Source organism: Acinonyx jubatus, chromosome C2 (assembly GCF_027475565.1).
Source record: "Acinonyx jubatus isolate Ajub_Pintada_27869175 chromosome C2, VMU_Ajub_asm_v1.0, whole genome shotgun sequence".
Lineage (NCBI taxonomy): Eukaryota > Metazoa > Chordata > Mammalia > Carnivora > Felidae > Acinonyx > Acinonyx jubatus.
The window spans coordinates 131,544,657-131,571,772 of record NC_069384.1 but is presented as its reverse complement, the minus strand read 5'-3'; the positions used below and the strand labels follow the sequence as shown (position 1 = coordinate 131,571,772).

Sequence of the window (27,116 nt, the reverse complement as noted above, 5' to 3'; positions counted from 1 at the left end):
AATAGTATTGAGAAATCGTTTTCTGGCAGTTGATCTCTTGATTACATGAGTACATTCCAGCAATATTATTTTCATTCATATCAGAAGCAAATTGAAATTCTAGGCTCAGATAATTATAGACAGTCTTTCCACCTACAAAGCATGTCATGTTGGAGTTTCAAAAATTGTGTAGGAATCAGGACAATTCTTTGCGGGGCTGCTCTGTGCCTTGTAGGTGTCTTGCTTGCCCGGCCTTCACCGGCGGTAGTGACCTCCCAGTCACAGTAGTAACTAATAGTGCCCCCTTTGAATTTCCAAAATGTTTCCTGAGGCAATACCATCCCCTGTGAGAACCACGGAGCCAGATGATGGGCCCTGGGTTTTTGGAAGGGGGAAGGTGTGCGAGCCTTGTGTTTTAGCCAGACCACTGGGCTGTTGGTGTAGACAGTGTGTAGCTGGGAGGCAGGATGGTAATCAGGAAGCCATAGGAGGCTGAGAGGGTGGCCATGGAAAGGAAGGAGGCTTAGAAAGGAGAGTCCCAAGGAAGAGACTTGACAAGATGCAGCAGCCAGTCGGATGTAGAGAGGAATGAGGGAGAGGGAGGTATCTGTTGTTGCCCAAGGTTTGAGTTTGGCCGCTCTTGGATGTGATGCTATGGGCCATGACAAAATGCAGGAGGCAGGGCAAGTGTTGGAAAGATGGCAGGCTTTTGTTCCAAACATGTTGAGTTCCAATTGCCTGTGGGATTTGCAGATGGAGATTTTTCTGAACCAGCTGCAGATGTGGGTCTGGAGCTCAGGAGATAGAGACTTAGGAGAGTTGGGCACATGGAATTCTCTGGAAGGAAATGGTGGTGGTGTCATGGAATGGATGAGATGTTGTTCAGGCTTGTAATTCCTCCTGGGCTAGTTAGGAGAGGGGGTCACAGAGGTTACACAGTGCTGGCCCTGCTGATGTTGGAGACTGTGTGCCTCTGTATTGTGATTCTCTCCAGCAGTACCCAAATAGTGTGGGGCCAGCAGGGGAGAAGCTTCAGTTCCCCATCTCATAAAATGAGTGTCCCTTCAAGCTCTAAATTCCCAACAGTATGGTTTCTGAATTGTCAAGAAATAATATATTAGGTATGCCTGGGTGGCTCAGTCAGTTGGGCGTCCAACTTCGACTCAGGTCATGATCTCACAGTTCATGAATTTGAGCCCCACATCGGGCTCTGTGCTTACAGCTTGGAGCCTGGAGCCTGCTTCGGATTCTGTGTCTCCCTCTTTCTCTCTCAAAAATAAATAAGCATTAAAAAAAAAAAAAGGAAGCAATATATTAGGCATGAACATAACCTAAATTTGATCTAAATTAGAATAGAATGGGGGGAAAAGTAAGATATCTCAGTAGCCTCAGAGGATGGGTGTCCTGGATATTTAGTTCATTCTCTTATGGGGCTCTTGGCCCTGCTCAGACAAATATTGTGTTCCTGGACCTCAGCACACATGTACAACCAGCTCACCAGGACTGTTCTAGAGGCCTGCCATCATAGTTGGAAACCTAGTTCAGAGCATCTGCTTATCTTAGGAGTCACTGATACCATTTTTAATTATAGAAGTTTTCTCTTTTTTTCTTTCCATTTTTTTCTTTTAAAAAAATTTTTTTGAAAGGGTTTTCAATGTAAAGATCAATGTAAATGTAAAGTGCATTCCTTTCTAAATATGCCATGGAACCCAAAGGCCTTAAAAATTTGGGAAGTGTTGACAAACATACAGCTTTACAACTTTAATGGACAGTAGTCCTCCTTATCCATGGTTTGCTCAAAGTCACCTGCAATCCAGAAGCAGATGATCCTTCTTCTGATGTATCGTTAGAAGGTCAGTAGCAGCCTAACATTACATCGTAGTGCCTATGCCATACATCTCACCCCATCTCATCATGAAGCCACTTTATCATCTCCCATCATCACAGGAAGGAGAAGGGCAGATACAGTATGATAAGATATTTTGAGAGAGAGACCACATGCATACAACTTTTACTATAGTAGATTGTTATAATTGTTCTATTTTATTATTAGGTATTGTTGTGACTCTCTTATTGTGCTGAATTTATAAATTAAACTTCATCATAGGTATGTATGTACAGGAAAAACATAGTATAGCTAGGGTTTGGTACTCTCCATGGTTTCACACATCCACTGGGGGTTTGGGAAAGTATCCCCCGCAGATAAGGGGCCACTACTGCAGTGAAAGAAAAACAAAATCGCAATGCACGTAACAGACTAAGGACTCATACCCATCTAATAGAAAATTGTATACAGATCAGTAAGAAAAAAGATAAGCTGCGTTATGGAAAAATGGGCAAATGGGATCTCGGCTGAAGAGTAAGAAATAAATAATTACATTTGTACGTATCATGTATAAAAATATTCTCACCTTATTACTAATTGTAGAAACTTAGAATAAAGCAACAGTGTCATTTTTCACCAACCAGATTGGTACTCTGGGGAAATAGGCATGGTCTCACTCCATGGATTGGTAAGACAGTTGTAGGGCAGTCAGGCAATTCCTATCAAATCTTGTGCCTGTGAGATGTGCGAACATGGGATTCTAGAAAAGCATTAAAAATGATTACCATTAGGAGAACAGAGGTGAACGAGGAAGCTTTCTTATGGCGGCACCCCACGCCCCCCCCCCCCCACCCAACTAGGGGAAATGCACACCAGGTATTGTAGAGGTCTGCCACGACACCGTTTTAATCTGGCTTTGACTTTTGTCCTCTGTCCCCCACCTCTGCACTGTGGGCAGGAAGTCCAGTGATGTGGAGAAGGTTGATAACAAGTTGTTTGCATTTGTCCAACTGAAATACATTGGCCCCCACTTTATCAGTGTCTTTGAATATCACTATTAACATTTAAATTTGAAAATTGGATTTGTTTTTAAACATTTGCTTTGTTTATTTTCTCGTGTCATACCCTGAAATTAAGCGAGTCTGATTTACGATGGTTATTTATAATCACTGCGTAGCTATCTTTATTTCTCTGGTTTTCCCATTATAGACTTCTGTGGCAGTAAACATGCTGTACACACTCATGGCTGTATTTTTTTTTTCCAATCAAGAAAATACACTATGAAATTTATGGAAGAAATAAACATTACATTTTGAAAAAAGGCTTCGTTTACCTACGTGTAATCATTTCAAGGAAAACACTGATCCAAGGAGTTGACTGATCTTAGGAAGGACTGCCAGGGGGGCATGCAGTTGTACAGAAACAGAGAGCGTGTTTTGGTTTTGAGGAGTTATTTTGTTCTGATCCTCCCGCACTCATTATAGTTTTGTGGTATGGTAAAAGAGCACTGGATTGAGAGTCCAGGGGTCTTTTATAGTCCTGATTCTGCCGCTAACTATATGCCTGTAGACAATTGTTTAATTCCTGTGGACATCACTTTACAATCGATGAAAACGAATGGACTAGTTTAGGTAATTAGGAAGACTTCATAGTTAAGGGCATAGGTTCTGAATGATTGGATTTGTGTCTTGGATTCACCACTTACTGGCTGGGCAACCTTGGGAAAGTACTCAACCTCTCTGATCGAGAGTTTTCCTCATCCTTAAAAAGGAGCTTATAGAGAGGTGGTTCGAGGATTAAATGAGGAAGTGTGTTAACACGCATAAAACAATGTCTTATGTAGAGCTTATGTTCAGGGGAAGTGAGCTGTCGCTATCATCATTAGTACTTCTGTAATACTTCTCTTATCTCGTCTTTAAGGGCTCTTTCAGTTGTAAAACCCTCTGAAACCATGATTCTCAGAAAAGCAATTCAAAGGCAGTATTTGAAGTCTAGAACACTACATGGGAAGAGGAGGACAGTGGGGGAAGAACAGGCAGATAAGCTGTCAGGTGGCCGCTGACCCCCCACAGCCTGCTTCCAGTTACATTTCTCACTTTCCATTTCCAGCTCTCACCCAACCCTCCCTGAGGCCGCCACCCGCGTGTGATCAGGGGTGGACAGACACTATCTGTGCAGCCTCCCCTTTCTCTGTGGTAGCTGAGGACAACTTCTGGGCTTTAAAATAAAATGTTTTTTTTGTTTTTTTTGTTTTTCACTTTAAATGTTACGCCTGAAATGCTTCCAAGTGGAGCTGCTGGCAGAGCAGGCCTGAAGTGGGAGGAGAATTTAGGGTAGGAGTCCTTGCCGGTGGTGGATAGTAGAGGAATTTAGGATGTGTGGGTGAGGAAGGGAAGTACAGGACTAGAATTACCCCTGGCTTTATGCCTCCTTCAAGAAATATTTTCTCTTTGCACATTTAACTTCACAAATTTGGGATGGATTCAAGACAGACACGGAGAGTGGTCAGGGCAGTGGTGACATATTCCTGTCCCATCTCCTGCTGGATGCCTTCCTCTTGGCCATCCCCTCGTCTGTCATCCGCCTTTTCCTGGTGCGCTGTGTGTTAAAGGCTCTAAATGTGTTCTCACCATGGTTCCACCTCTTTTCTCGATCCTCTCTTTTATTCTCTTGCTCTTTTTGGAGTGTGGTTTATGTATCTCACTGGGACCTCCTGCTGTCCTTCCTCTGGTTCCTCGTTACTTTTACGGATGGTGCTGTTTTCTAGAACTGGCTCCCTAGACTTTCCAGTCCCATCGCAGCGTGGGCCCTTCCCCCTTCCTCAATCTGCGATACCACGGAAGTCTGTGGTAGCGTCTGGTGCAAATCACAGAGGTAGGAACCCCTCAACATGCTTTTCACCTCACTTTCTTTTCTGAGTCCTGATGTTCTAGACCCATCTGGGGTTCACATTAAGAAATCAGTAGAAGTTAGGGGCGCCTGGGTGGCTCAGTTGGTTGAGCATCTGACTTCAGCTCAGGTCATGATCTCACAGCTTGTGGGTTCAAGCCCCGTGTCGGGCTCTGTGCTGACAGCTCAGAGCCTGGAGCCTGCTTCAGATTCTGTGTCTCCCTCTCTCTCTCTGCCCCACCCCTGCTTGCATGCTATCTCTCTCTCTCTCTCTCTCTCTCTCTCTCTCTCTCTCTCAGGAAATGAATAAACATTAAAAAACAAAAATTTAAAAAAAAAAAAGAAAGAAATAGAAGTTTAAACCAGCATTTAAAAGAGGGTTGCAGGGAAAAAAATATGTGGGTCTGTGGCTTAGGCTGAGAAATTAAAGTCATATGTGAAAACTAAATAATATTGATGTACAGCTGGAATGGTTTCAGACATAAGGATCCACTTGCGGACATAAAGACCTGTCATGCTCGGTGACAAGTTGGGAGATGATTAGGGTTATTATAATATTGACAATAATGATCATAGTGGTTCCCATATACAAAAGAGTTAAAGGTTCCAGGTCCAGTTCTACTGCGCTGTCTGCATTATCTCATTTAATCCTCATGCCGGCCGGCGTGGTTAACATCACTTTTGTATGATATAGCCAAAACTGAGGCCCATCAGGGCTTAGGGCTCACCTAAGTCATAAAGCTATTAAGGGGTGGCACTGAGAGTTTAAACTGAGAGTTTAAATAAAGGTGGGGTGATGGGCAAAATGGGTAAAGGGGAGAGGGAGACACAGGCTTCCCATTATGGAATGAGTAAGGCATGGGGATAAAAGGCACAGCACAGGGAATGCAGTCGATACTATTGTAATAGCAGTATGGTGACAGATGATGACTGCATTTTGTGGTGAGCACAGCATAATGCATAGAGTTGTCAAATCACTGGGTTGTACACCTGAAACTGATATAACATGGTGTGTCAACTATACTTCAATTTAAAAAATAATAATCGAATAGAAAATAAACCCAAGTAATTTGGCTCCAGAGAGTGAACCTTGGCCCCCACACCATCCATCTTCCTGCCTTAGCCAGATTTGATACATCACCAGCTTTCTACCCTATAATTCAATTCTAGATTTTTGTTTTCTATTTGCCTAATAGGATCTGCATCGTTTAGAAGTAGGACAAACTACACTGCAGTTATAACAAATAATACTACTTCTTGGGATACGTGAGAATTCTGAATATCACAAAGCCGCCCATCCTACCCCCAGTGAAACCAGGCAAGGAAGCACAGGAAGGGAGACAGCTCTGTTAAGTCCAAACACTAAGACCACACAAATGAGTTTATTAGGGGTATGAGGGAGAATTTGCATCTCCGGAATGTAACATAAATCATCCAGAAAGTCCAGTACAAAGCACTGCCAGGGACTCAGCAAAACACACCGGAGGGTCCACTGTCTATTGAGATTTCTGATCTGAATCATCTTAGCTGGGATGCCGGCTGGCTGGGGGCCTCTGGCACTTATTTCCAGTTTGGCCAGAGCAGTGATTCCCTGCTTGAGAGTTCCTGCATGGGGTAAAAGGTGTGACTCAGGAGGGCGTGCGATCTGCTGACAGAGTAAGAACAGAAAAATGTTGAGAACCCACTTGCTCCAGAGAGGTAAACACTTTGGAAGTGTGACTGTGTTACTAGAGATTCTCGAAGAGCAGGGATTTAAGGGTCTCAGGGACCAAAACATCAAACAGGAAGGCAGTACCAAGTTTTGCTTTCTTCCTCCAACTTGGAATAGTGACAGCTAGTGAAAAAAAATTTAGTATACGTGAAGGAAGATTACCCATTTGATCCCACACTATACATACTGTTGCAGCTTTCCCCCCCACTCCTTGGTGTTACAGGCTTATTTTGGGGAAAGAAGTGACCTTACTCATAATTGGAGCTAAAGGATGCTTAGTAATGAATTAAACTGACACCTTAATAAAGGTGGAGAAGGGAGCATGCTTTTTGGACTGAAAAAAAATGAGTCTAATTTAAAACAAAAGATTCTAGAACAGACCTGCCCCATAGAAATATAATGTGGGCCCTGGATGTAATTTAAAGTTTTCCAGTAAAAATTTCAAATGAAAAAATTAAAATAGGTAAATTCATTAGTAATTAGTAGGTAAATTAATTTCAGTATGTTTTATTTAACTCAGTATGTTCAAAATATTATCATCTCAACATGTAATCAATACCAGATTTGTATCGAGATATTTTATATTCTTTTTTTCATGTGAAGTCTTTGAAATTGTGTGTGTTTTACACTTAAAGCACATCTCTGTTCACACTAACCACATTTCAGGTGCTCAGCAGTGATGTGTGAAGGGAAGAAAGACAGGAGGGAGAAGGGTGTGGGAGGAAATGTTAGTGAAAACCTGAAGATGCCTTCTAAGCAAATAGATGCCTATCGCACCCTCTTTGGCAATCCCAAAGGCCACACTTCCTGGTGGTCCATTTCCATAAATTCTCACCGGCAAGTCAGGAAAATCTTTTCTCCTTCCTGGTTAAAATCCATCTTTCCCTTCTTGTGCCAACTGTTGTTGATAGACGACATGTTTCTGGATGTAAATAAAAACTCCCCCCCCCCCCCTTACATTTCTTTTCTATTTTATTATTCTGGAGAACCTTCCTTGGCCATTTACTCTCATGTAACTATTCTACTTGATCTCACCCTCCAGCTTTTCTCTTCCTCCACTGGAATCTGTGAGAAGGCAGCTGGAGGGACACACATGCGTGCATAGACCTCAGATACTATTTGGGACTCCATTTTTATAGTGGGAACCAAAATGCCTCTTAAAATTGGCCTCCTGAGGCATCATAGACCCCCATCTCTTCCATAGGCAAAAAATAAACCAGAGAGTGCTGATGACAATTTTGCATGCAAATTGGTTAGCAGAGCCCGGGGCTGCTCAACTTATGTGTACAATTTTCTATTTCCATGCACCAATTTGGGAGTTTGCGCATGAACGCAGTAATTGTTCATGCAAAGCTGAAAATGCAGGTGTGGAAGCCTTTTTTAGAGTAAGAGAACTGTCTGACCCCATTCTCATTTGAGTTTTGTTGAATCTTTCGTGATGTCATATGCATAAGTATTATTTATTAAAATACATTTCCAATATATGGAGCTTTTTGTAAGTTTTACGAATGTCTTTGTGACTGTACCACCGAACATATGGTATGTCTCCGCTACAGCGAGGACAAGGAGAGTCTACTGAGTTGAATTTGCTCGTGTGTCTGGGGGTAGTGCCTTTGAACCAACAAGTTGATTTCCTCTGTGGGTAGGAGTTGTACAAAGCCCACAGAGGATAGAATTTATTCTTGCCATAAGATCTTGAAACTATTCCTGCACATGGGGCATTTTTGTGCTTTCCAACAGTTTCCAGAGTGCATTGTTTTATATATTGTTTATATTACTATATTCGGAAATTTTAAAAAATTCTCCTAAGTAAAGAGTTTATTGATATACCAGTGTGAAACTCTATTACAGAGTTGAGATGCTTGTGATAATAACTCAAGGTAAACAGAAAGAGTAGTATTCCCTTGTGCTCTGCATAAATGCCAAACTGAAGTGTGCACGTACCCTCGGGGCACCATACTTTTTGGGAAATTTCTTTTTTTTCCATTTTGTTCTGCCTGGGGTTAAGATTCCCCGTCACTCCTTGTGTATAACTACAGACTTTGTCCTGTCATTATTTGGCCATCTCCGCAAAGTGGAATTTTTATATACTTCCTTTGTTTTCATTGTCATATCAACCCTTGATTTTTCCTCCAGGTCAGAGGTATGGATCCAACTCATTTTTAAAATTGCTACTTAATAGTCTATACTATTGGATGAGCCATAGTGTATTCATTCAGCCATTCTGCTCTTGATGGATTTCATCATGTGCACGTAGGGAAGGAATTAAAATGGCCCTCGGCTGTTTCAGACTTGAAAAAAGCACCATGTCCCTTCTTGTTCCGAAAGAGCTGACTGACCGCCTGGCTCTAATGGGACTGCCCCACGAGCTGGATGGGCGAGACCGTGTGTGGGGTGACAAGCCAGAGTCAGAATGTGTTTGCTCGCTCAGTGTGCTACCGTACATTTAAGGTGCCCCTTTGCTTTAGCCTCTTGGCTTTCAGCACACCTGAATGAGAAAGTACGAGAGCAATCACGCTTCTTAGTTGAAACTGAGAGTCCCCACAGCTCCTTGCAAAGATGCATTATTTTTCTGCTGTGCCTACTCTGAGAACTTGGCCACAGTGGCGTTATATTTTCAGTACTGATTACTTTTATACAGAGTCTTCAGACTTTATCATAGAAATCCATATAGGGTCCCATTTACATTCTAAACAGTTTCATTTCCATATTGTTTGTACATATTCATTAGTGGCTGGTCTTGGATGCAATCAGTTTATTGTACTCTCAGAATCAAAGAGAACTACCCGGAGTGTCAGCTCTCAGGATATCGTGCTCAATTAGGAAAATGGCATAAAATATTGACAAGTAGCTTCCCTTCTGCCTCATGCTAAGCTCTCCTTGGATTTGGCATGGACCAGTTTGAATAGAAATTCTGAAGACTCGGTGATCCTTTGCTTCTCCCCTTCACCATAAAAAGTATTTTTAAGCGTGTGATATATTTTATTAATACTCCAACTTCAGTTTCTAGCCGGTTGCTTTTAATATTTGAATACCCCACTGTGAAGTCCAAGCAGCTTGAGGCCTGGTGTTTCTGGAAAACCTTTCTTGATGAGTCTTAGCCTGTGTCTTCTCTGACAAAATGGACCAGTGAGATGAGCGGGAACACCGTCTTTTGGGTTTGATTAATGGGTACGGTCAATGGGAATTATTCAGCACTCTCCTTACAAAGTCCTAGACACTGAATTTTTTACAGTGTGATGTTGCATGTGTGTAATCCAGTGACTGCGTGTGATCCTTTGAAATGACAAGCAAGCCAATAACAACTTGATCTCCCCCTCTCCCTCCACCCTTCCCTTCACACACACCCCCACACATACACACAGACACACACGCACACACCCCTGTGGTCACAGCAGTCTGACAGTCTGATGCTTCACAGTCATTTGTGGTCTGGTGGCATGCACTTAAGAACTCATTTGATGAGGCCTTTGTTGCTTGGCCAACTCCTCCATGATTGGCCTGTAGAATCCTAGGTTTAAATAAGCTTTAAAAAGTGCTTTTAGTCGTACTGAGATTTTCCCCTTGACTTTATGCATGATTTAGGTAAGGTGTTAAGAGCTGTGTTTTATGAAAGCTGATTGGTGGTTGCCAGAGAGGGGAATAGGGAACTGCTTACCGGGTATGGGGTTCCCTTTTGGGGTGAGGAGAATGTTTTAGAAGCAGAGGTGATGGTTGTACAACATTGCGAACGTACTAAACGTCACTGAATTATTCACTTTAGAATGGTTGATTTTATGTTATGTGAATTTCACCTCAATTTTAAAAAAAAAGAATAAACAGTGTTTTAGTAGTGTGGTCTCCTGAGCCTGGCTATGTTTTATTTTTTTTTCTTAAGTTTCAGAAACATGAGTTTATGTGATAAGACAATGACAGAAATCTGAATTTGGAAAGCCTGAAAACGATAGTTGTAACTTATTCTTCAGATTTAGAAATGACACAGATAGAAGCCTTCGGGCTGCACACATTATTTTAAAAAATTGAATTCCTATTCTTTACCTATAAATAAAAAAAAAAAACCCCACATTTGAAAAATGATTGATATTAGTGTTTCGCTAAATTGGATCTACTGCAAAGCCCAGGCAGACTGATGTTATAGAAATAACGGCCTTCAAGGAACTTAAAAAAAAAAAAAAAAAAAAGAGGGAGAGATTTGGTTGAACAGTGTCATTATCAGCTTTACCTGTGAGGGAAATTACCCGGGGGAGATGGTGTCGGTCCTCTTGTGTTTCGCTCTCTGGTATTGACAGATCCATTAGCAGATGTAATTAGAAAAGCAGAGTTGGACTTTGAATAATTAGGTTAAAGTCACAGATGATTGCTGAGCAAAATAATAGAAGCTGTTGCAGTTCAGCGTGCCGTTGCCTGCCGTACAGAGGAGAGAAATGAGTGGTGGCTTGCTGTATGCCAGTGGTTTTGTTCTTGCCTTGGAACCTGGCACTTTCCCAGCAATAAAGTTTGAAGGAGCAAAGCCGTCCCTGTGGCTCTTCGGCAGATGTCTGCAGGGCTTCGTGTCCGGGGAATAAGTGGGGCTGCGGAATGTTTTTGCTAAACAAAACATAGTCATAGCAAAAACAAAATCTCCTTCATCCCAGGAGTGTTAAGAAATGTGTGGTTTTGTGGATTAGGCCCCCCCTCCCCCGTTTTCATTCCCTTTTTTTTTTTTTTTAAGTCCAGGAATAATGGTTTATTTATTTATATGGAGTTATTTTCTGAAAGGAAAACAGAACACTTATTCTAAAAGACCTTGGGCTCTCATGCCACCCAAAATACCTTTCTGGCAGTGCTTTCTATATTTTGATATTTTTTTTTAATCAAAAGCCTGTTATTGGTAATTGAGTGAGGAAAAAAAAATATTTCCAAGGAATTCAAAATGTAATTATATAGTTCCCAAAAAATTATATAGTTCTAAACATTTTGTTCATCTTTACATCAGTGTAGAGGAGAGAAGAATTGGGAAATAGAGGGCTGTGTCAAATACCTGCAGGTGTATCCTCGAAAACTGATACAAATAGTGATGATGTGGGAGTGAACGGAATCACAAGCTCTTCAGTATGTGACCGAGGCTTACAGCGTGCCTTGACAACGCTATGATCAGGGATAGGAAGGAGTAGGGGGCATCTATCCCCCTACATTTATCAAATGCCCCATCCAGTCTGCAACCTACCATGCCTTGGCTTTGGGCCATATGGACTTGGAAATAAAATGAGAATTACTTGCCAAATCTAAAGATTAGGAGAGTTTCTATGAAAACCAAGATTTCTGAGTTCTTGAAGGTAAGAATGAGAAGTTTTGGCACCATTGGGCCCACATTCCCATTGGCAATAAGCAGGCTGAAAGGCAGGATACTGCCCTCTGGGTGAGAGGGGGCTTCAGTATCCATTGTTCCTCCCATGGCTGTGTCTCTTGTTTGTTTGTCCATCTGGGCCCTGGCCTTGCGATCTGCCCCAGGCCCTCTACCAGGTCACGAGATAAGAGCCAGCCCCCACCCAGGCTAGTGGGAGAAGCCAGCTGGAGAACTGGGCTTTGTACAGCAGTGGCATCCAAGTCCTTGTGTGGGATGAAGACACGGCTCCCTGAGTGGGAGCACCGGGGCGTCCAGCCTGGTCCTCAGGTTTGCAGACTGACCGCAGTAGATAAAAAAGACTTTGGAACTTGACAGATTGGAAAGTGGAGAGAGAGGAAAGTATGATCTTCAGATGGACATTGGGCCCTAACAGTGGCATTTCCTCAGACTGGAGTAACATTGGCCAAGGAAGCATCATCAGTGCCCCTCATCTTCAGAATATGAAGGATTATAATTAGAAATTTCAATTTATGATGAGGTGGCTTATGGGTTCAGTCCTGGAGTGGCCTCATAAAAGCCCAGGAAGTCAAAGTAACTTCAGGTAACGGATGCTGTTTTCTTTATAGCTCTCCACTAGGAAAGAGGGAACCCATTGTCCCCAGACATACTTCTTAGAATACCCCTTTTCTCTCCTATGACTGTGCAGGCATCTCTTCCCTGGAATGCCCCTGAATGTCTCCCAGGGACAGTCAGAACAGGCAGAATCCTTTCTAATCCCTGGGATGGGCAGAAGACTGGGACCCTCAAAGACAGCAGTGATTTTTATTCGGTCATAGTGGCAACAGATTATTTTCTTGCCTCTCTATCCATCTCTCCACCCACTCGCACGTGTGGGTATTCCGTATTCCCATTTTGGCTCTAGGTTAGGGGAACTCTTTCGGTTTGCACTGCAGACATTTATTATATTATCCAGTATCACCTTTTAATTAGGAACTGGTACGTTACTCTTCAAACTGAAATAATGAAATCATTGCATTTTAATGCTGGAAGTTCCTTTCAGAATTGCCTCTCCAGGGTCTTCATTTTATAAACAACAGACCCAGGAGATGGGGTGGGAGTTAGATGACTTGTCCAAGGTTACATAATTTGTAAACGAAGTCAGGCAAATCTCACAAAACAAAAATAATGGAGAGGTTATCCGGGTGGGTGGGGTGAGAAAGAGACCAAGAGGCTACAATTGGTATGTCCATCCACACAGAGAAGTCATTCCTTTCTTTATTTTTCTAGCAATAATAGTGGGGCATTGGTCAGTTTATAAGAACTAGGGTTTTTCTGAAGGTTAAGGTTCAAACAGAAACAAGAAATTAAGGCCTTTAATCATATTTACAATAAGAGCCTGGTTTTATTTTATTGCGATGAGATTGTTGAGATTAATTTTTATTTGTTTTTTAACCATGAAGCTAAACTTACTTGGACAGCATGCATACCAAAAATTAAAGCCATAAAATTGTTGAGTTTTGACAAGAGATACATCTTTAGATTTTAAGATAAAAATTTTAAAGATACTATGTTTTATTCAGGAAGCATTTAACTATAAAGTGGTTGATCGCCCAATGTTTTGAGTGCACTGATTTGCAAGCCTGGAGGGTAAGGGGTGTGGGTGGAAATGGGAAACAATTTAGTGGCCCAGCACTGTACTGTCATCACCAGCCTCAGTTGACCTATATCCCTGACCAACTCCCCACCCACCACTGCCAGCACCACTGAGAATGATACTTTGGAGCTTTATCCGTTACACACACATCATCCCGTTTGATTCTTACAGCCGCTGTACGATGTCATTATCTCCATTTTTTAAACAAGGAAACCGTGTGTTCACATGCCCAGGATTATCGCCAGGGAGGAATGTAGCTAGAATCCCAAATTTTCCAAACGTACGGACTGCTTTTATTTCTTTTTATTAGAGCGTGATGCGTAAGGGGGAACAAATACATAAATTATCAGAATCTTAGTAAAGGCTTATTTTATTACAGCAGTAAGAGCTTGAAATACTTGGCGCGTTCACAAAACACCACACTGTGGAGACTGGCTGAGTGGGAGGGTCTCATACTGGTTGACTCACAGATGCTCTTCCTACACACTCTTATCAGAGAGGAGGGGAGCTTAGTGCTGCCTAGCATTTTGGGGTTTGATCGCTGTCGTGAAGTTACCCACCCCAAAAGGCCTGCCCTCCTACCAAAAGTCCATTACGTTTTGCAGACGAAACCACAGGCATCTGTGCCACACACGGTTATGCTCGTTCAGTTCCGTTGCTTTGTAATCTCTTGATAGCAGAAGAAACCTGCCCCTGTTCCCTTGACACCCTACATAACAGACCTGCTCCTGTCATCTGCAGGGCCCAGGAGAAAAAGTGCAAGACATGTTGGGCCTGAGCCAGCACTAGGGTGAGGCGAGGGAGGCAACATTTTTATTTTAAAAAATTTGTTTAATGTTTATTTATTTTTGAGAGAGAGAGAGAGACAGAGTGCGAGTGGGGGAGGAGCAGGGAGAGAGGGAGACACAGAATCTGAAGCAGGCTCCAGGCTCTGACCGTCAGCACAGAGCCCGATGTGAGGCTCAAACTCACGAACTGCAAGTTCATGACCTGAGCTGAGGTCAGACGCTTAACCGACTGAGCCACCCAGGCGCCCCGAGAGGCAACATTTTTTTAAAAAGACAAGATCAGTAACAGTGTGGTGCTAAGCCGTATTGGAGCTTGAGGCAAAAGAAAAAATCAATAATACTGATCCTGTATTTATTAAAATTTTGGATATTTTGTTTGTTGTAGACTTCCTGCATGAATTTTCACTTTGTAACATATTGCATTAAATTTTTATTGATCTTTCTTACTGAGTTTTTGGTGCCCCCTAAATTTTGCAGCTGTGGGGGTGTCTCCCTGCCCTCCCTTGGGCTTGCGGATGCACACATTGGGGCACCATCCACCCTTGCTACAGATTGGAGAAGCCTGTCCAATCCCCCGAAGTGGGCCCTGGGCTCTAAGGGCAGAGAATTCCAGGGTCTTGGCTGTGGGAAGTTGGGCTATGGATGACAGGTGGGTACGTGTCCCTAGGTCCACTGTTTCCTTGCCCTCAGAGAGGAGAGGAGAGTAGTTGGAGGAGGGCCAAAGGAACCCTCTGGACAGTAGCTCTCAGCCTCAGAGTCTCTTGGAGGGCTTGGGAAGGTACAGATCACTCAGACTCTGATTCAGCAGGTCTGAGGTGGGGCCCCAAAGTCTCCATTTCTAATGTGCTCCTCCGTGCTGCTGCTGGTGGGTCAAGGAGCACACTTTAGAGCAGGGATCCACTGTGGGGGTCTCCTTGCCTGGGTCTAAGAAGTTGCTTGACAGATTTCTGTGCGTGGAATTCATATTTCTGTGCGCGGAGTTCAGAGGGGCTCAGCGTTCTTTACCAGACTTGTCTTCAGATCTTTGGTCGAGCAGCATGTCCAGAATGTACCGTTCAAGGGAAAAGATGTCATACTTTTCTGCTTTCCTGGCCAATCTTCGCTTTGTCACTGTTATTAATGAAGGTTTCTCCAGGATGCTGGGCACTGCTTTAGAGTGAATCATTGCTATAGATTTTTTTTCCTGTAAATTTCTTGCATGATGTATGGAAATGAGAGCTACAGTGGCTGATGTTAAGTAGTGTTCTTAAGTACCCCTAGATTTGTTTTTAAGATTGTGTTTTAAAATAACACATTATTTTAAAAAATACATAAGAACTTTCAGATAATGTTTTTACATATAAATCAGAAAATTTTAAATGTCTTATCAACCCTCCACCCAATGACCCTGATGGATGGTAGCAGTACCTACTGCAAGTACAAAAGAAAGTAAAAGCCACCTTTCCATCCTTCCCTCTATTCTCCAGCCCTTTTCTCCAATATTCATATTTTTGTGATTTCTTTCAGAAAAAAAATTTTATTCTAAAAAAGATTATCTCTCTATTTTTATACAAGACTAGCATAGGATAAACACTTGACACCTTGCCTCTTAACTTAATAATTTATCTCGGACACATTGCCATCAGCACATAACAGATTTACCTTAATCTTGTTAAATAGCCCATAGGATTCATCACTGGGTGTCCCAGTGTTTATTTAGCCAGCTCGCCAATGAAGAACTACTTGGTTCCACGTTTTTGCTATGTGAACATATCTGTAGTATCTTTGTCCATAAAGCCTGAAAAACATCTAGGAGTCCAGCCGTAGATGCAGTATCCAGTAGTGGGGTTGTTGGACAAAGGGTGTGTGTACTTTTAGGTTGGAAGGCAAGCATCATATTCCCCTTCAAAAAAGTTTACCCGATCAACCATGATGAGCATGCCTGTTTCCCCGACATTCTTGCCCACAATGGATAACATAGAAGTAAAAAGCAAAAAGTCTATTATTCCAATAGCAATATTAGTAGAAATAAACTTGTTAAGTGTACAATATCTATGTGAAGAAAACTTTAATAAGTGCCTGAAGGACCCCAAAGAAGTCTTGAATAAACAAAAATTATGCCTTGTTCTTGGATGGAAACTTGTAATATGATGAAAATATCCATTCTCCCTCAGTTAAGCTATAATTTGAACATGATCCAAAAATAATATCACTAGGAGTTGGTTGTTTTTTTTTTTGGAAGGAAGGTTTGATGAGCTGATTTAAAAGATGATTTAGAAAAAAAAAAATAACAGACAAGAAGATTCAGAAACTAAATAGGAAGATAAGAAGTTTCAGGAAATAGCCTGACCAGATATTAAAATGTAACGTTAAAATTGTTAAAATAGGTAAGTAGAGGACAATCGTAAACTTGAATATATTCAGCAATATAATATATGATAAAGGTAGCATCTCAAACTAATGGGAAAAAATGGATAAACATGGGGGGGTAGAATATTGAATTCATATTGAATAAATTCCAAACTGGATCAAAGATTCATATCCAAAAAATGAAATATGTAGTAGCAGGAGAATCATTTTGTAATACCAGATGTCTCTGCTCTGATACAAAACTCAGAAGTCATTGAAGACAAGATTGAGAAATTCCACTTCATTAAAAAAAAAAATTCCTCATGACAAGACCCACTTTATGCAAAGTCAAAAAACGAACAATAAATTGGGAACAATATTTGCAAGTGATATCACAAATAAGAACGAAATCTCCTAATATATAAAGAGTTTCTACAAACCTATAGAAAAAAGGACCAATAACCCAATAGAAAACTAAGGCAAAGATTATAGTTAACAGAAAAGGCAACACAGACAGTATTTAAAACATGACATGTTCAATAAAAAAAAAAAATACAAATTACATAATGAGAGAAATACAGATTACCACCACAGGGATCATTTTTTCACTATGAGATTTGCCAGGGCATGGAAAAAGAAATACCTTTGTACATCACTGGGTGGGGGGAAGTGGTAAATCCATGTTACCCTGTGGAAGAAATCTGGCAATATCTGAGAAAATTACAGTGCATTTATCTTTGGTCTAGCAAATTCCTAGGTATGGAATTCCTAGGTATGATGTATTATGCATGAGCACATGTGAAATTACGTAGGAGCGTAATTTTCGTCAGCATTACTTATAAAAGCAAAAGTTTGATTAATCTGTGGTACATCATACAAAGGAACACTGTTCATCTGTAAGAGGATGAAGAAGAATTCTGTGTGCTACTACTGAATGCTTTCTAAGCAAAGTATACTGTCAATTGATAAAAATTAATAAAAAATGAAATGTGTAACACTGTGCTACCATTTGTATAAAAAGAGAGGGAGACATATAGACTTTACTTGTGTATGAATTCAGCAATTGTTAATGTGTATACAAAAAATGAATAATACTGATTGCCTTTAGGGAGAAAGCCTGAAGGGGGGGACCGGGCTGGGGTGTATACTTTTAATTGTGTATATGCTTACAGCTTTTGATTTTTGAATCTTACCTGTCCTTCTCAAAGAATTGTTTTAAATCCAAATCTTAAAATAATTCCGTAGGTGAAAAATACTTGTTTTGATATTCATAATTCTAATGTTGAGTTAATGTGAGTGTTTTTTCAAATATTGACTAGCTTTTTGTGTCTAATTTTAGGCAATTGCCTATTCATATTTTTCCTCCTCCCTCCCTCCCTCCCTCCCTTCCTTCCTTCCTTCCTTCCTTCCTTCCTCCCTTCTCCCTTTTCCTTTCTTTCTTTCTTTCTTTCTTTCTTTCTTTCTTTCTTTCTTTCTTTCTTTTTTCTTTCTTTCTTTCTCTTTCTCTTTCTTTCTTTCTTTTTCTTTCTTTCTTTTTTTTTCTTTCTTTCTCTTTCTTTCTTTCTTTCTTTCTTTCTTTCTTTCTTTCTTTCTTTCTTTCTTTCTTCCTGTAGTTTCTTTGCAAATTAAGGAAGTTACCTCTTTGTCTTAAGTGTCACAGAAATTTGTTCCAGTTTGTCTTCTGACTTTGTTAATACTGCTTTTTGCCACCTGGAAATTTTATATTTGCGTGCAATTTCATTTTTTTCCTCCTCCTCTTTTTCTTTTCTTTTCTTTTCTTTTCTTTTCTTTTCTTTTCTTTTCTTTTCTTATTTTTGGAGGGGATGGAAATGACTCTTCCAATGTGACCTCTGAGAAGACTGACTTCTAGGTTTAAGACATCCAGTCAGCAATGCCTTGAGAGGAGTTGGGAAATAACCTGCTGCTTTAAGTTCTCTTTGAAGGCAGTAGTTAAGACAGGAATAAACTCGCTCTTAGCAAGAGGTGACCTGGAGGTCTCTGCAAGGGCAAGGGGAGAGGGACTTGGGTGGGGGAGAGCGGGCAGTTTTGTTGGGTCCCTGATGAGCCTCTCCTCTCTCCATCTACAGCAGAGCTCCCGCGGTCCTCAGCAGTGAGGCTGGCCTCCCTGCACGACCTGCCCGCCCAGCTCCTGGAACTGTATCAGCAAGGCTTCTCACTAGTGGCCCTGCACCCCTTTGTGCAGCCAACCCACGAGCGGGAGAAAACACCCCTAGAGCACATCTTCAGGGCCATCCTGATCAAGAAAACTGATAGGTAAGTCTTCTGAGGGTCAATGGTTAGCTTAGCATTACGAGGCTGTTGCGTGTTGAATCGAGGAGGGAAAGTGAGAAGATGAGGGGTGGAGAATATATTTGAAATTTGCATGACGTTCTCAGGGCCTCTGCTCTCTGACAGGTAAGGCAAAGTGTTAGACAACCAGAGAGGAGTTTCATAGTGTCCTGTGACTGTCCACGCCTGACTCCGTATCACATCCTGTCCCCCCTTTAATTTATTGGATTACACTCCACTAGAAAAATGCCTCCTCTGAAGAGGTGTACTCCCAGAATGATGTAGCTGGTAAAAACATCATACTATTAATCTCAAATGCATGGCTGCAAAACACAGTATTTTTTTTTTAAGTTTATTTATTTGTAGGGGCGCCTGGGTGGCTCTGTTGGTTCAGTGTCTGACTGTTGTTTTTGGCTCAGGTAATGATCTCGCAGTTTGTGAATTCCAGCCCTACGTCAGGTTCTGTGCTAACAGCGTGGAGCCTGCTTCAGATTCTCTCTCTCCCTCTCTGTCTCTGCTCCTCCCCGGCTTACTCTCTCTGTCTCTCTCTCTCTCAAAAATAAATAAATTTTTTAAAAAGTTTGTTTGTTTATTTACTTATTTATTTATTTTGAGAGAGACGGAGACAGCAAGAGTTGGGGGGGTGGAGGGGGCAGAGAGAGAGAGAGAAAATCTCAAGCAGGGCTCAAACCACGAAGCCATGAGATCATGACCTGAGCTGAAACCAAGTGCCAGATGCTTAACCAACTGAGCCACCCAGGCTCCCCAAAATTATTTTTTTAGAGGCTATATGCAAACTTAATATCTTCCTCAAAACTGTAGAGATATTGGATATTTTAAACTTACCATAAGTTCTGTCAGTCACTAGGGAGGAGAAACAAAAGCCACTTGAGTGAAGTGCTGTGATTGATTTGGTCTTCATTTTGATTTTCAAGACTTTGAGGATGTTTTCCAGTATGGCTTGCCCAGCTGAATGCTTATTCTTATACTCTTATTGGGTCTAATTAGGCAAAGAGAGGTTGAGGTTGGTTTCTCAAAAGGAGCAGTATTAATTTTAAGTGATTTTTTGTTTTTAACAACAAAGGTGGGATAGTAAACACGTTATGTTTTTGTGCTTCATTGTGAAATAAAGTCTGGCGAGAGGAATGAGATCTGTCCTTTGGCCAACTATCATGGGAGGAATGATGACATGAGGTATAGTTTAAAAAGCGAGAGGGCAGAGTGACTGCTTCTCTTTCTCTCCGCCTGGAAGATAGACACCTGGCTAGTGAGCTCACCAAGGCCAGCTGTGAGGCAGAGGGCTGAGTGACTAAGATGGGCTCCTCCTTCCTGGCCAGTAGAGTTCATTTCTTCATGGCTGATCAAGCTCTGGGCTCTTAGTCGGAGTCAACATGCATTAGAGTTTGAAGTGAGAGATGGCAGGCACCTTTGCTAATGTCCAGAATTACCATGGTTTGTGTAGAGTAAAACTTCTCTCAAGTCTGTCTTTTCTGAGTATTGGTTTCTTTATGTCAATTTGCTGTATATCTGGGTCAGTCACAAGAGAGCGTTGTTCTGGGAGCCATAGTGGTTTTAGGTTCCACCGACACATAGGATATGCCTGATTATTTATAGGTCCCTTGTACCAAGTGTTCACTGTGTGCCGGGCTTTATAGGTGTCATTTCATTCCCGTAAGCAGCCTTTGAAACAGGTACTTTTTTTCTTTCCTTTTAACGGTAAGGAAGCTGAGGCCCAGGCGTTGACTTCTTTGTCAAGGTCACACAAATGGCAGCAAGCAGAGCTCTGACTGGTCCCAGGCAGGCTGACTCCCAGACCTGCATCTGAACCCTGATGTGAAGTACCTGAGGTGTTCCTGCACCCAGGATTCTTGTGGACAACTCCTTCCCAACAAAAGTGGGGAAGATACCTTTGATTTTTAGATGAAGTAATTTCATCATTCCACCTTCCTCCATTTTTACTACTCAATAATCTCAAAGAAGTCAGAATTTCAGAAAGGAAACAAAATAAAACCAACCTACCATGTACCTTCCAGGTTACACAAGGCACACACTGGGCATCAGTGTTTCTGTTCCTTACCTCATGCCACTGGCCTTGATGTTTAGAGGGGAAAGTCCACTTTGGCCAGGTCACAAGAGCATCTCTCTTGTGTAATTCCACTGTCGGGGATTTGCCATGAAGTCAGCACATCATAAATGAATTTGACTCTAAATGTGAAGATATGTTTTTTTTTTCCTGCTGTGGAGTACTGCCTCTCAAACTTTGATGTGCCTCCTGTGAATCTCCAGGGATATTGTTCAAGTGCAGGTCTGGAGGTGGGCCTGGGACTCTGCATTTCTTTCTCTTTTTTTTTAATGTTTATTTATTTTTGAGAGAGAGAGAGAGAGAGAGAGAGAGAGAGAGAGAGAGACAGAGCATGAGCCAGGGAGGGGCAGAGAGAGAGAGAGAGAGAGAATCTGAAGCAGGCTCCAGGCTCCAGGCTCTGAGCCGTCAGCACAGAATCTGACGCGGGGCTCAAACTCACAAACCACAAGATCATGACCTGAGCCGAATTCGGACGCTTAACTGCTTAAGCCGACCGAGCCACCCAGGCGCCCTGAGACTGCATTTCTAACACATTCCTAGATGGTATCGATGCTGCTAGTCCATAGATCACACTTACAGCAGCAAGGGTTAGAGGACCTGACTAATTCTTGTCCCACTCCATGCCTGACAGTCACCTGTATTCCTGGGGATTGCCCCTTCACTGCCAGGGAGAGTTTTGAGAACTGGAAAAGATGAGAAGGAACATGCTTGTGGTTGGAGGGCCTGTGCTCTATGCTGACCTGGCTGTCAGTGAGTGCTGTAGTGTCAGGGGCACATTTGTAGATTTTTCTGGTACTAAATGATTTGCAAGGCCCGAACTTACTCTCAATTATCTGATCAGATGAAGTGGGTGAGAAAGCTCCTCTTAAGGATGAAGAACCCTCACTTTTGGGAATAGTCCATTATCAGCCAGTGGTGGAGCTGAAGTGTTCAAGAGGGGTTTTTTTACTTCCACTGAGGACAGTCCCTGAGCTAATGAACTTACTTTCCAGAAAAGGAAAATGGGTCAAGCTATTAAGAAGAATGAGACACGGGTGTGCTTGAGGGTTTTTAAGTAAGAGAAGATGGCATTCTCCTTGGGTTCGAGTTCACTCTGGTCTACAGTGCCTGGACCACCTGCCTGGATGACTTTAAGGAACATTCCAGGTTCTTAACAAGCAGAATCAGAGCAAGAAATTCCTTGGATAACTTTGTGCTGCATCTTTGAAGCTGCTCCCACCCCCACCCTGTCGTGTTTGTTTTTTTAAAGGAAATTGCTAAAGCCATGGTAATGACAGTGGTAATTTGCCATTCTCTTGGCAAAAATGACAGAATCTCCCCCACATCCATTCCCCATTAGTATTGGGTGGGAGCAGTGGGGGTGAGAAGCAGGATCATTATAGGATATCATTTTAAAGGACAGGCATTTTCTCATAACAAACACAATAACCATGTGTGTTTGCAACTGAGAAAAGACACCACACTATTAAAAACAAACAAACAGGGGCGCCTGGGTAGCTCCATCGGCTAAGTGTCCCCTAGACTCTTGATTTCAGCTCAGGTCACGATCTCAGGGTTCATGAGACTGAACTCTGCTCAGGCTCTGTGCTGGCAGCCCAGAGCCTGCTTAGGATATTCTCTCTCTCTCTCTCTCTCTCTCTCTCTCTCTCTCTCTCTGCCCCTCCCCCACTTGTGCTATAAACAAACAAACAAACAAAAACCAATGGAGCTTTTCCTGTACCAGTAGGGAGTTTATGTAGTAGAAATGAAACAAAGGAATTACATGATTAATCTTTAATAAAGACAGTTAAAATGATATTTTTCATAAAGTCTGCCAAAGTTCTGACAGCTGTAGATGCTGTTAAATGAAGTAATTTAGGTCTCAAAGATGAAGTAAATGCCTGGTTAATATTTTTTCTAAGTGGACCATCTTGATAGAGCTGTAGGTAAACTTTTTAGAGTACCATCAGTCCAAATCAAGTTCATTTGCAAGAATTACCATGGGATGACTACTTGAAACTTGGATATGAATCTTAATACGTTTGAAAGGTGAACATAATGTTTTTAGCAAATAACTGGCCTTTGGGATCTGCAGCCAGACCAGGAAAAAGAATAGAACCATGCAAGCTTGCACTCATTTCACTCCCTCACTCCCTCATTCATTTGCAAACACTCACTGAACACGTATTCTTTGTAAGGTTTTTTCCTAGGAGCTCCACTTGGTGGGGAGGTAGAAGGTGCGAGGTTCAACTGGACACGGAGCTTGCCTTCCAGATACCTGCGATTTAACTGAGAAAATAGGGGGCACCTGGGTGGCTCAGTCAGTTAAGTGTCCCAACTCTTGGTTTCAGTTCAGGTCATGATCTCATAGTCTGTGAGTTCAAGCCCCACATCAGGTTCCAGGCTGACAGCACAGGGCCTGCTTGGGATTCTCTCTCTCCCCCCTTCTTTCTCTCTTTCTCTCTCTCTCTCTCTCAAAATAAATAAATACACTTAAAAAGCAACTGAGAAAATAAGGCATGCCATGGGAGTTTGGAAAAAGAAGTCACCTCCTGCTGGAAAGGAAACCAAGGAAGTGTTTCTGGAAGAAGGAGCTTTTAACGTAGTCCTGATTTCTTTGGGGCAAAAATAGGAGTAATGTGCAAGAGGTAGAGGAATGTATTTAAATCTTATAATGAAATGTTTTCTCGTGGAGTTTGGATAATTTGTGAGCATTGACAGTCTAACTGGATCATTAATGAGTTTTTCCAAAGGCTCAGCACAGTAGTATTTCTCTGAGCCCTATACCATTTTGACAAACCTTACTTAAATCCATGGAAGATTGCCTGATCTTTTTTCTTGAAAATTCTGATAACCACCCTTTCATTTTAAGATGTCAGGCCAACCCATACACCTAAGTACAAATTGTTCTTGATCCTAGGTGTGTTGAATTTACTTTGAAAACTGACTCAAGAATGAATAGCTGAATACAGAATATTTAATGAATAAGTAGAAAGAGAATTTGTACTCTTTCCCAAAGCTCTTTCTTTGGAACACTTAGTGATTTTTAACGGACGGTATAGTTAGTATAGTTTCATTCACTGAATTCTAAATACAGTTAAGTTGTCCTTCAATTTTTGGGGGCAGCTTTCCTTAGAATGAGTTGCCAAAGATCTCAAAACTTGCTGGCTAAGAGAAGTCACTTATTACAATGTCACTTCTGGTATTTCGTGAATATGGGTTTAATTCTGGGTCATTTTATGGTTGTAGACATGAGTACAAAAACACATTGTGCTGCCCCATTTTTCAGCTGCTGAATTGTCATTGTTCACACGTAGAGCCATGATTGAAGCCATTTGGGTCCAGGTCCCCTGGGATCTTGCCTTATATGGTACAGAGGACCACAAACATTGGTGAATTCTGTCCACATTCATCAGGTGCCCTTTGGTCTAGGGTGAGGGGCTGGGGCACACAGCCAGGCGCCGCTAATGCAAAGGGTGGGATTCGGAAACCCTTGTGGAGGGTGGAAAATGCATATAATCAACACTGCCCTTAGGAAAAAAAAAAAAAAAGGAAACTACCTTTGAGAATCTCTATCAGCCCACGAAGTAATACTGGAGCATTTCTCTACCTGATCTGTGCATGTTTTCCTGCAGGACTAGACTAGATGGGTTTCTCCTACAGTGAACCCCATGGGGAAGTAAGTTGGTTCCGTGTAGAAGGAGCCTTCGTTAGAATCACACCTGGGGACAGGGGGGTGAGGTGCTTGCACCTGCAGAGGCAGAGGCGTTTGTGGGAACCCGGGTGGAGGGAAAGGTCTCCGCGCCTCGCCTCCCGGCTCACATCCATTCTGGGACACATCTGCCTGTTGAGAACAATTGGGCCGTTTTAAGTGGTAAACAGGCCTGTCCTTCAGTCAGATTTCTCTGAGATAAACGTGTGAGATAATAGCTTCACTATGCAAAGATGGCTCTAAAGAGCTCTCAAAAAACTTCTCTGCTGGGCTGGGAGTTGTCAGATATATATGCAAATTATGTGAATGCCCAGCTAAATCAATAGGTCTTGGTTTTCACCTCTCACCCGGAATTTATTAATGGAGGTGCTTTAGAAAAGGAGGCTCTGTGGCTCCCATTTGCTCTGGGTCTGGAATGATGGGTGGATTTAAATTTTTTTTTTTAATTTATTTTTAAGAGAGAGACAGAGTGTGAGCAGGGGAGGAGCAGAGAAAGAGGGAGACACAGAATCTGAAGCAGCCTCCAGGCTCTGAGCTGTCAGCGCAGAACCCACTGCCGGCCTCAAACTCACAAACTGTGAGATCATGACCTGAGCCGAAGTCGGATGCTTAAACCACTGAGCCACCCAGGCGCCCTGATGGGTGGATTTGAACAGGGAAACAAGTGGTGAGATAGGTCTCCCAGGCAGGCGGACTGGTTCTGGAAGAGCCAGAACCCAGAAAAGCAGACCGGGGGTGGTGTGGGGTGACCAGAGCACGAGGTCAGAGGGAAGCAGGGAGAAGAGGCATGAGAAGCACAAGGGCCTGGATCAGGAGGCTTCCAACAGCTGCGCTAAGAAGTTTGAATTTACCCTGAGGTCCGTGGGGAACCGTTGCAATAGTTTTGTTTTATTTTGTTTTGTTTTGTTTTGTTTTGTTTTGGAGGAGCAACCCTTAGAGTCGTGCTGAGTTTTCAAAGTGTAAGAGGCGAAGGAAAAGAAAACTAAGAAAAAAGAAAAAAAAAAAAAACCTAAGAGGGAGAAAAAAGGAGGCTGTCAGTTATGGAGGGAGCCGGATGGTAACTGAAGTAGGCTGAGATGGATGGGAGATGTGTCTGATGGGAGGAAATAGTGGATTTTAACATTTAGCTGAAAAGGGAGAGCATGAGGGTAGAGGAAGAATCGAGATACGAGTGCAGTTTTGACTCTGAGTGACCTGGAGGGGTAACTGGAGGAGGGGGGCATGGGGACGAGGAAGGGCTGTGTCTTCGTGGGGTTTCCCAGAAACAGATCCTGAGAGGATCAAGGAAGTGTTCCCAGGAAGCCTCGGTTAGAAGTGGGGACGCGGGACTGGGAAGGGAAGGAAGCCTGCAAGAGTACGATGTCAACCTTGGCCTGATTCGGCAGGAAGCAGCGAGTGTACCTTGAGGCTGGGGAAGCGGCTTCCGTACTCCTGCACCGAGGAGCCCTTTGCCGGGAGCCACCCTAGACACTTCCAGATCCAGGGCACATCCCGGAGAGGCAGTCACGATAGCCAAGGAAGACCTGGAACGTGCAGATCCTGGGGGGACGCACAGAACCAAGAGGGGCTTTGGGGGGCATCCGGGTGCGTATGGGCAGCTTCCACCGCAGAAGGAATGTGAATGGCATCAGTTAGGTCGCGTCGTGCTTGCGGGCAGTTGCCGGTGGCAGGATGTCCACTGGCAGGTGTGTGCCGGGCGGTCAGGAGCCAGGAGAGAAGTCTGAGCTGAGTGAGGTCATGGGAGGCTGTGTGAGGCCGCGGGAAGCCCATGAGGATGGGCCCACTGCTGCGTCGCTGACTGAGCCCAGCCTGTCGTGGTCCCCATTCCCTACACCAGATGCCTCTGGTAATTCTTAGAAAAGACGCAGTGGCTTGCCGAAAGCCGCGCTAAGTGAGCTGCTCTGTTCCAAATTGACCATATGCTTGGAGTCTGAGAAGTTTTTCCTCTCAGACCGCATCAGCAAGCTGTACTCCCAAGTACTTACGAGCAGCCCAGATTGCTGGATGAGTCAGCTCTGGCCGCCCAGTGTCAAGTGATGCAGTGAGAAATGATACTTTTGGCTTTTTGCTGTTTTATTTCCAGGAAAGCAAATATCAGAAAGTGTCCAGCCTTTACCCCTTACTCCTTGTTGGGGGCTGGGAATCTGAAATCCTGAAGACTGACTTTTTTTTTTTTTTTCCCCTAAGATAGGGCTAGCAAACTGAGATGCCTCCAGGGGCCAGGATCTTGGGTTGGGGCTCCTGGGTATCAGAGAACCACTGCCTCACTCTGCCCTGTTGTTGCCAGGTGTCACCAGATCTTGTCCGTTTTGTTAAGAAAAGCCAGAAATCTGGATTTTTACATGAAAACTTCCCTTTTTTCCAAGATTGCCTCACTTTTCCAAAATACAGGCATACCTTGCTTTATTGCGCTTCTCAGATACTACATGTTTTACAGATTCAAGGTTTGTGGCACTCCTGTGTCACGCAAGTCTGTCGGTGCCATTTTCCCCAACAGCTGCTCACTTCATGGCTCGGTGTCACAGTTCAGTATTTCTTGCAATATTTCACACT

The 27,116-nt window shown here is 42.7% G+C and overlaps 1 protein-coding gene across 3 annotated transcripts in view; it reads left to right on the top strand.

Moving 5' to 3' along the window:
- Positions 1 to 27,116, top strand: part of RFTN1 (raftlin, lipid raft linker 1) — a 207,347-nt gene that overhangs the window by 61,727 nt on the left and 118,504 nt on the right. For 2 of the 3 annotated variants that reach the window (XM_027061902.2, XM_027061900.2), the window contains exon 3: positions 18,588 to 18,774. In XM_027061902.2, the coding sequence (XP_026917703.1) occupies positions 18,588 to 18,774 (187 nt within the window). The remainder of the gene's footprint in view (positions 1 to 18,587; positions 18,775 to 27,116) is intronic. The other variant, XM_027061901.2, reaches the window with a different exon arrangement.